Consider the following 10,000-nt stretch of genomic DNA (forward strand, 5'->3'; position numbering starts at 1 on the left):
ATAGAGGAGGAGGAGGAGGAGGAGGAGAAGGAGAGAAAGAGGAGGAGGGATAGAGGAGGAGGAGGAGGAGGAGGAGAAGGAGAGAAAGAGGAGGAGGGATAGAGGAGGAGGAGGAGGTGAAAGTGTGAATAAGAAAGCAGTTCTCTCTATCTCTCTCTCTCTCTCTCTCTCTCTCTCCCCCACCCCATGTTAAACTCTCTCTCTCTCTCTCTCTCTCTCTCTCCCCCCACCCCCCACCCCATGTTAAAGTCTCTCTCTCTCTCCCCCCCACCCCCCACCCCATGTTAAAGTCTCTCTCCCCCCCCCCACCCCATGTTAAAGTCTCTCTCTCTCTCTCTCTCTCTCTCTCTCCCCCCACCCCCCACCCCATGTTAAAGTCTCTCTCTCTCCCCACCCCATGTTAAACTCTCTCCCTCCCCCCACCCCATGTTAAAGTCTCTCTCTCTCTCTCTCTCTCTCTCTCTCTCTCTCTCTCCCCCCATGTTAAAGTCTCTCTCTCTCGCTCTCTCTCTCTCTCTCTCTCTCCCCCCATGTTAAAGTCTCTCTCTCTCTCTCGCTCTCTCTCTCTCTCTCTCTCTCTCTCCCCCCATGTTAAAGTCTCTCTCTATCTCTCTCTCTCTCTCCCCCCCCCACCCCATGTTAAAGTCTCTCTCTCTCTCTCTCTCTCTCTCTGTCTCTCTCTCTCTCTCTCTCTCTCTCTCTCTCTCTCTCTCCCCCCCCCACCCCATGTTAAAGTCTCTCTCTCTCTCTCTCTCTCTCTCTCCCCCCATGTTAAAGTCTCTCTCTCTCTCTCTCTCTCCCCCCATGTTAAAGTCTCTCTCTCTCTCTCTCTCTCTCTCTCTCTCCCCCCCCCCCACCCCATGTTAAAGTCTCTCTCTCTCTCTCTCTCTCTCTCTCCCCCCCCCCCACCCCATGTTAAAGTCTCTCTCTCTCTCTCTCTCTCCCCCCACCCCCCACCCCATGTTAAAGTCTCTCTCCCCCCCCCACCCCATGTTATAGTCCCTCTCTCAGACTCCCAGTTGGATCTATCTGAGACCGGAGCTCCGTCATGTTCTCCCCGGGACTCTCCGTGGCTCTGCTGGCCGCCTCCTGTGCTCTGTGGCCGGCTGCGGTCCGGGCCGCGTCCTGTGAGTCGGTTCGAATCCCGCTGTGCCGGTCGATGCCCTGGAACATGACGAAGATGCCGAACCACCTCCACCACAGCACCCAGGACAACGCGGTGCTGGCCATCGAGCAGTTCGAGGGGCTGCTGGGTGAGTGACAACTTTAACTACACATCAAACTGACTCTGGAATTAACTGACAGAATATATATATATTATATTTATCTCTGTCAGTGTCATTTATTGTTTTTATTTAACTTCACAGTTCATAATGTTTTAGCCTCTTATCTGTCAAATAATGTCAAATCATCAGTCAAAACGTTTTCCTGATTCCTGTTGGATTTATGTTTAAAGACACAAATGTGACTTATAATCTGTTAAATGTTAAATTATCATCAAACTCTGGATCGATAAATCATTAAGAATAAGTAGCCTCAGTAAAAAGTATAAATAAGCATTTTTTAAACAAAGAATTAGTTGGTTTGAGTTTCCTAAATATAAATGTGTGAAAGTTTTCTTTGTAAATTATTTAATGATGTAATTAAACTGCCTCATCCACATTGATAACGACAACCACGATTATATTAATGACATTAAAAACATTCAAGTTTAAATTTGATGGAGTGATTTAAAAATCAATTCATAATTTAGTAAAAGATTCCTGATGTTTCAATGTTGCATCTTCTCATATTTAATGTTTTGCTGCATTTCTCTGTTTCATAAAATTTAAAACTGAATATTGAGAAATGTAGAAATTTCATGCGACCGTGATTCCACACGTTTGAGATGTTTTACAAACCAAACAATAAGAGAAAGAAAGAGTTGAAGCGAATGAAACAAAGACAGAAGAAGAGCAGTTGGAGAAACAGGTGGAGATTAAATATCAAGGATCAGTAAAGAAAAGAGAGAGAAACTTTATGATGACATCAGTGGGCGTGTCATATTCTATAGAGACGATGAAACTGACACTTCAGCTTCTGAATCAAACACTCAGTGATTCTAATGCTCTTCTTCAAAATGAACGGAATTGGTTCAATAACAAGAGATAATTTGAATAAAAAAAGGTATGAATGTATATTTGTACTCTGTTCCTCTGAATAATCAGCAGAACAAACAAGGCCCCAGTTTTCATGGGGACGTCTTTGTTCTCAGTGATGCTCTGAATTATTCAGACTCAAGCTCAGGTTTCAGAACGTCAGCTTGTGTCGTGTTTGCTGCAGAGAATAAAATCAAATATGTTTCACTGCTGAGAGAAACAAACTCAACTCTAATCACCTCCAGACAAATTCAGAACCACAGAACTTTACTGTCGGAGATTCGAATGACTTGAACCTGACTTGAACTCGCTCGGCAGTCATGAGGTTTCGCTTTGATTTACGAGAACAATCTGTGGTCCAACCAGCATTTGTTGTTGAGTATTTCATTTGATTTGAGTTTGTTTGATTGTAATCAAATGTAAATTCTCCTTTAGTGAATCAGTTATAACGGAGCTGCAGCATCTACATAAACATGAAATCAGGCCGTCTCTTTTATGGTTGAATGCTGTTGTGGCCTAAAGAAAATAATATTTTTTAGCATTTTATAATAAACTAGTGTATAAGACATTGTTAACTATGGTAGATTTAGGTTTGGATCCAGTTTTCATTCGAACCAGCCACTTCTGTACAGCGACTGGAACACGGCTGCAACATCTGCACCGAGACTGTGGCTATTTCTGAGTAGGTATGTGGTAAATCCCCCTGACGAGAGGTGGGCGGACTCCACCGCACCTCTGGATCAAATCTCTGGATCGGGTCTGACTGAGCCACAGGAAACTTCAACCATCACTTCACTCAGCGAGCATGGAAACATTCTGTGAGAACCGTCGCTCTGATTACATTATTCAAGAAAAGAAAAGAAAACATTGGCCGTTCTGCTGTAGAGAGGCGGTTGGAGTTACAGCCCGCTGATGAGTTAAATGCAGCTCTGCTCCAAAAGGTTTCCGTCACTTATATAACTAGTGAAAGGAAGATGTTGAAAATACAAACTCCTGGATGAACAACCCGATCCAGACACAATCCAGCTGTTTCTGTCCACAGCCTTTATTTACAAGCTTTTTTACATTATTAACCAGCGAGTGATCGTAAAGACTCAGAACATGGCCGAGGTCGCTCTGCGGCCGGGAACTGACATCTTGGTATTTCACAGGAAATTGTTCCTGTTTGCCAGAAAAAGCTTCAGGGTTTGTTTAGCGCAGCTGATGAATATTAATAAAACTCCATTTGAATTAATTTGACCTAATTTGGGTAAATTAGCACAGTTAAACATCGACTGTGCAGTTCTCCAGCCTCTGAATCATGTGACATGTGTTTTCAGCTGTGTTAGCGTGGACAGAGATAATAACCTGTTTGCTTAGAGATCGTTTTTGAAATGAAAACATCGGTGTGAACAAAGCCTCAAGTAATCCATAAAGTTTTTGCTGACCATTTCTGTGTGCCTGTAATACGGGGTTCACATGAGAGCATGTACATGTATATATACAAGTAGTTTTCAGGACTGCTCTCAGTATAGTTTAAAGTACTTAGTGTGGATGAGTGTACTTGACTCCTTCCCTGCAGCGTTTCACTCTGAGCTGTGGAGACATTACGGGACATTCAGTGCAGAAGATTGTCTGAACGTCACAAATGTCCAAGAACAACTCTCTTGTTCCTGAAACCACTGAAATAACAGAGTGAGATGGCTGCGTTTCCTCCGCTGCCACTGAAGCTGCAACAACCTGAGGTCGGCTCCAAGCCGCGGGTCACCGGGGTCAGATGGTTCTGGATGCTTTGCTCTCTGGGGTTTTTCCATGTTGAAGAGGGTGGACTTTTCCACACTTTAAAAAGTTTCCACATGATGTAGTGACGAGGAAGAAGGACTAAAAAAACCTGAATCAGTGTTTTCATATTTAATTATCTGCAGATCTATTTATGGTAACAAGCCCAAGAAAAGAGTGATTTATGACTGGTAATAATTGTTATGGAAAAACTTTAAAGCCTGAGCAGAGCTAACAGCTGTATCCCTGAGTCATAATTCATCTTCATCATCTCCTCCTCCTCCTCCTCCTCCAGCGAAAAGAAGAAAAAGAGGCCAAATCATTTACGACGTAGATTTTCTTCTTGACTCCAGAATCATGTTCAACTTTTCTTCATCTCTGATTTATGTTTCTGAACATTAATGGTTTTGTCCTCTGGACTCAACAGTTACATCCACAACCACAGACCTGAAACTATTTTGGCAGAACAACGTCTGGAAAGGAAAATGTTATCAGAGCTGTTAGAGACGATTCAACTCAGCAACAAAGACCGAGGCTGGGACCAAGAACGTTTTTCTTTCAGTAGAATATGATCTTTAACTTTTTCCTCCCTGAACTCAATAAAACAACTCTAGCTATTAGCGATGCTAGTGGCTAACTGGCTCCACCTAAGCATTACTGACAATGCTAACATGATTATGTTTAGCACATTCGGTATCTTTACCATGTTCAGCTCAATGCTTTGTGAAGCTATTGAAGTCTGCAACTCGTCAGTGGTGATGGAACTATAGAGAAAAAGTCTGAATCAACCAAAGCCAGGAGGATTCATCCTCTGGGAACCACGAATGAACCAAATATCAGTTCATCCAGGAGCAGTTGAGTTAATTAATCTGAAGGAAAGTGGAGCGACCGACAGATGAACCGACGCTGACAGAGCGAAACAAAACTCAGAGAGAAAAGTGTTCAACGGCTTCAAGGTTGTTTTACTGTGTGGATGTGGATTATCACGGAGGAGCCGCTCGGTTCCTCTGCTGCCAAACCCTCGTTTTATGGTTTCATTCAGTCCAGAAGGTAATAAAATCAAATCAACTCAGACTGAGGCAGCTGATCATTAAACACACACACACACACACACACACACACACACACACACACACACACACACACGCACGCACACACACACACACACACACACACACACACACACACACGCACACTGGCCTCAATGTTAAAAGTTCATCCAAATTATAAAAACATTTTCCTCTTCTTCCCTCGTTCTAGTGACGATGTCGGTTTTATTTTAATACTTGGAGATTTTAGAGATAAAGCATGAATTTACTTCTGTGAGTTTTCTGGATTAAAGTGTTCACAGAACATTTGGATGAAGTAGAATAATTCCACTTATGTTTCTATATTTTTTAGGTAGTAACTGGAAACTTGGATCAGCTCAGATCAGCTCTGTGTGTTTTCTCTGCCAAGTCTCGACATTCCTGCCGATACTGACTCTCAGCACCTCTGTGTGTTTTTGATAAGTTGAGCTAATAACGCTGCTGAAACTCTGCTGCTCCACGTCCATTATCTCAACCTGTAAACTGTGCAGGTCGTTTTCTTCTTGTAAAAATGTCTCCAGTTTCATTCTCTTCATCCTGACGTCTGTGGAGAGTAAATATTGCACAGTTCCTTGTGTCCAGTGAATTTCACAGTGAGCTGTCAGAGTCATTCTTCAGTGTGAACGTCTGTTCTCTGTGACTCTGCTGAGTGGGTTCCATCTCCTGAGAGAAGAACTGACTGAGAGTCACAGCTTCCACTGAATCAGCTCCAGTTGAAGAGTGAAGCTGAACTTAGATCAGTTAAAAACACTCTGAAGTTATTAACAACCAGAGTTTATCTCCAACATCAGCAGGAAACTTGTGGGACACAGGACGTTTCCTGAGGTTTTCACAGATTTCCCCCGAGAATAATTCATGGACCTTGATGAAAAATCCGACGTGTTTAAAGGACTGATTTCTATGAGTGAGTGAAATTAGCTGCAGCTCGATTGAGTTTAAACTGTTGGTTCTTGGCGGAGTGATGAGCTCCACTGAGTGATGTTGCTGTTTGGAGCTGGACTGAGATTTGCTGTAAAGATCCTGTAAAGTAGAATCACATCTAAGCTCATTGGCTTCCATCGTGATGCCGACTCTGTTCGGTTCTTTCAGGTCTTGGCAGAACGTTGAGCTCAGCTGAGGTCGGAGAAGCGGAGAGAGAAAGTGGAAAAGCAAAAAGCTTTAACCAGAAAAATGTTCTAATGAAAGATGTGCAGGCCAGAAAGCAGGAGGCAGTCTCAGGTCACAAGTTCAGAACATTTCTGTGACTTCACTGAGAAGCTGAGCAGCCAAACCTCAGTCGTCCACAGGAGAAGAAACTGAAACCTGTGCTGAGCTCGTTCTGGTCCCGTCCGGTGTGAAGCAGCAGTCATCACACGTCCTGTGTGAGGAAGGTCCCTGAACGCACCGTCGACAAGGGGGCTGAGCAAGAAGATGAAGCTGTAGAAGTACTCCAGAGTCTGACCTGGACAATCTCCTGCTGTGGTCATGTCTGAAAACCTCTTATTGTTGCTTTAAAGTGAACATGTTGAATCCCTGAAGCTTCAGACAGAAGTGACGTTTGGAAGAAGCAGATATTTTCTCAGACAGTTGTTAATCTTTTGTATCAATGAGTCTCTGTGAGAGTTTCATGTTCTTCATGAAACTCCGTCTGTGAGAAAACGAACAAGACTTTAACTTCCAGAACCAGCGGGCGTCCGGAATTATTCTTTCCCTTTACAACTCCATGATATGCTTCAGTGAGCAATGCATCATGGGAGCTGACGGGCGTCTCCCCCACAGCCCGAGTCTCAAACGTTAACCGCTGCCCACAGACCGTGTTTCCACCAAAATGTCCAGAAATGGAAAAACATGCTCAAAACCTCAACTCAAGTATAATTATAGTTTTTGTTTCCTTGTAGAAAAAGTTGAGTGTAACTCAAAGTGTTGTTTCCCTGCTGGTTTCACACCTGGTTTCACACCTGGTTTCACACCTGTGTCCAGGTACTGGCTGCAGTCCGGACCTGCTCTTCTTCCTGTGCGCCATGTACGCTCCCATCTGCACCATCGACTTCCAGCACGAGCCCATCAAACCCTGTAAGGCGGTGTGCGAGCGCGCCAAGACCGGCTGCGAGCCGGTGATGAAGCGGTACAACCACAGCTGGCCCGACAGCCTGGCCTGCAGCGAGCTGCCGCTGTACGACCGCGGCGTCTGCATCTCACCTGAGGCCATCGTGAAGGCCGAGGGTCCAGGTGATGACATCATTTACATTCTTATTATTTCCTGCAGGTATGAACGATGTGTTGTCAACAGGAATCATTATAATAACACGTCAACTGGTTTGTGCTCATCGACATGTACGATTTATGAAGAGTGTGATATCAATGATAAACAATCGAGTTACAGGATTTTTCAGGATAGTGAGATTACAAACAACATGAAAATACAACGTCCCTATTGGAAAGTGAATTATGGTTTATTTTAATTCTCTGATTAAATTTCATGTAAAACCGTAGTCACATAAACTTTCAGATTTTAATTTTAGTTATCCCATTTATCCCATCTTTATTTCTTCTTCTCTCCTGTAAAAGCGTTTTGTTTCATTTCTCTCGCTGCAGAACAACGAGCATCAGGAAACAGTTCCTCTGCTCGATCAGTGTTTTCCATCATGTTTCTCCTCTCAGCTTGTGTCTGCTCCCTCTCCAACAGATAGCGTGAGTCATTTCCCCTCCGACTTCACTTCCAGACACTTTCTCAAAGAGCTCCTTGATTCCTCCTCCCACTCGTTTTACACTCAATGAAGCCCTCACTGTCCTCGGCTTCTTCAAACAGACCCTGCTCCAGCGAGTCCTGTTAGAAGAAGTGAAAGCCTCGTCAGAATCCTCTCGACCTCCATAACGACACACCCACGTACATATCTGCGAGCTGCCCGAGCTCGACTGGGCTCAGCGGGGTTCGGGGATTTTCCCTCGGTGTGATTTGTTGATTCGCCGAGGTTCGGTCAGGGTGGATGGTTGAAGTCGTTCCTGTGATTTTCAGCAGGACTCCAGACTGAATGTTGCTTTAAGACATTTGTCTCCTGTTGGAACATAAATCTGCAGCAGCCACAGTTTAGTTCAGCAGACGTCACATCAGAGCAGGATGGAGCCAGTGAAATCTCTCCAAGCCTCTAAGAGTTTGTTCCATGTCACAAAGTGGAGTGAACGTAGATAACACCTCGTTTACACCTGACGTTAAAATGTGATCGGGTGGTAAACAGAACAAAAGTCATGTAAGAGCGACTGTATACAAAGACAATCGGTGACTGTACATGAAGAGTACTGTTGACTTTATATAAATAAAGATGGACACCACGTTATCTCCCACAAGGCGCTGCCATCTTTCACTGGTGACGTCATCTGGTGTCAGAGAGTGGAACCGTGGTATCGAAGCCCCGCCCATACACCAGCCCAACCAATCAGGAGTCGGTCTCAGCTGTCAATCATGACGTCTCATCCTGTTTTTATATCATCAAATAAATTATTAAAACCAAACTGATGAACAGTGAGATAAAAACTACCTGAAATGACAGAAACCATCTTTGACAAACATTTATTTGATTTTTTTTGTTCTGTCCATGTCCCATCTGCTAACATGGATGAGTACTACCCATACTGCAGCCAGCCACCAGGGGGCAAGCCAACTGTTTTGGTTTCCCTTGTGGTAGCTGTCATGGATCCATCTTTATTCACAGTCACTGTTCCAAACCAGGGAGGAAGCAGAAGCAGCCGTGAACAACATCTCGTCAGTCGAGTCAATGGAAGAAGAAAACAGCAGAACTCATTCAAATAAAAACATCTTCCATTCTTCTTCTTTCTTTTGTTGTTTTAACGATCGTATCTGAATGTGAACAGCGGCTCTGACCGAACCGCCTCGTTCTGTCAGATCGAACATTCCTGCTGCGTCCAGGAAGAGGAACCTCTCCTCTCAGGACCTGCTCGTGGTCGCAGCAGCAGACTTGTTCTTTGTTCCCTGTTTCCAGAAGGAATGTACAGTATAATCCCTCCAGTGTGTTCTGGGTCGGCTCGGGGGGGGGGTTCTTCCACTAAGACCTGCCCAGAAAAAAGTGTATGAAACAAGAGGATGTGTGACACTGATCTTCTCTGTGTCTCTGCAGATCCGTACTACCAGGACCCAGCCAGGTGTAATCCAGGTCTGACCTTTGACCTTCTCTCTGACCAAGCTTTGTCTCGTGTCTGTCTTTGGAAACCATGCATTTCTCACTGAAAGGTTTTTGTGCATCTGAAAACCATAAAGTCCAGAAACCAGTTCACTAAACATCTGATCCTTTGTGTTTGGTCCTCAGAATCCAGTCCCGACTTTCCAATGGACTCCAACAACCTCCACTGCAGAGGACCAAGCAGAGGTAGCCTGTCAGCATCCTGTCTGTAGCTCGTGTTAGATGAAGAGCTTTTAACTTGTAAATAACGTTCAGATCCATTAATCACAACTAACTGGCAGCATGTTTCCTTCATGTTAGTTTGTGTCCCAGTCGCACCAGCTCCTCACTTCCTGCTGCCTCAGCTTGAATAGTTTTTAAATGCATCAGTTCTGAAAGAGTGATACACTTTGACCGATTAGCTCGCCGGTCTCACGGCGTCTTTGGGCTGCGATGACCTCGTCCTCCGAAGGATTCAGCCCCTGGATTGAGTCACAGCTTATGTAACAGTTTTCTGTGTTTTGCTGCAGATCGCTGCAAATGTAAAACCGTCAGAATGGTTTTGAAAACCTACCTGAGGAACAACTACAACTACGGTGAGTCGTCTTTCAGGTTCAACATTTAAAGCCTGAATTCTCGTCTGTGCTGTGTCACATGCAGGAGCTGATGTGTCCCATGTGTGTCTGTGACTCTCCTTCAGTGATCAGGGCCCGGGTGCGGGAGGTGAGGAACCGTGGTCTGGAGCCCACAGCGGTGGTGGAGGTGAAGGAGGTGCTCAAGTCTTCTTTGGTCAACATTCCCAGAGAGACGCAGACGCTCTACTACTCGTCCTCCTGCCTGTGTCCTCCTCTGACTCCTGGGG

At 44.7% G+C, this 10,000-nt stretch overlaps 1 protein-coding gene across 2 annotated transcripts in view; it reads left to right on the forward strand.

Annotated features, from left to right (window-relative positions):
* Nucleotides 1-1,048: 1,048 nt before the first annotated feature.
* The window catches only part of frzb (frizzled related protein), a 10,487-nt gene continuing 1,535 nt past the window's right edge, over nt 1,049-10,000 (forward strand). For both annotated transcript variants that reach the window (XR_004612425.1, XM_034573314.1), the window contains exons 1-6: nt 1,049-1,253; nt 6,944-7,192; nt 9,097-9,132; nt 9,286-9,345; nt 9,669-9,734; nt 9,839-10,000. The exon at nt 9,839-10,000 is cut by the window's right edge and continues 43 nt beyond it. Coding sequence is in view for 1 of the 2 variants with exons in the window: in XM_034573314.1 (XP_034429205.1) it covers nt 1,049-1,253; nt 6,944-7,192; nt 9,097-9,132; nt 9,286-9,345; nt 9,669-9,734; nt 9,839-10,000 (778 nt within the window). In the remaining variant the exon portion in view is untranslated. The remainder of the gene's footprint in view (nt 1,254-6,943; nt 7,193-9,096; nt 9,133-9,285; nt 9,346-9,668; nt 9,735-9,838) is intronic.

This window comes from Hippoglossus hippoglossus, chromosome 21 (genome assembly GCF_009819705.1).
Source record: "Hippoglossus hippoglossus isolate fHipHip1 chromosome 21, fHipHip1.pri, whole genome shotgun sequence".
Taxonomy (NCBI): Eukaryota; Metazoa; Chordata; class Actinopteri; order Pleuronectiformes; family Pleuronectidae; genus Hippoglossus; species Hippoglossus hippoglossus.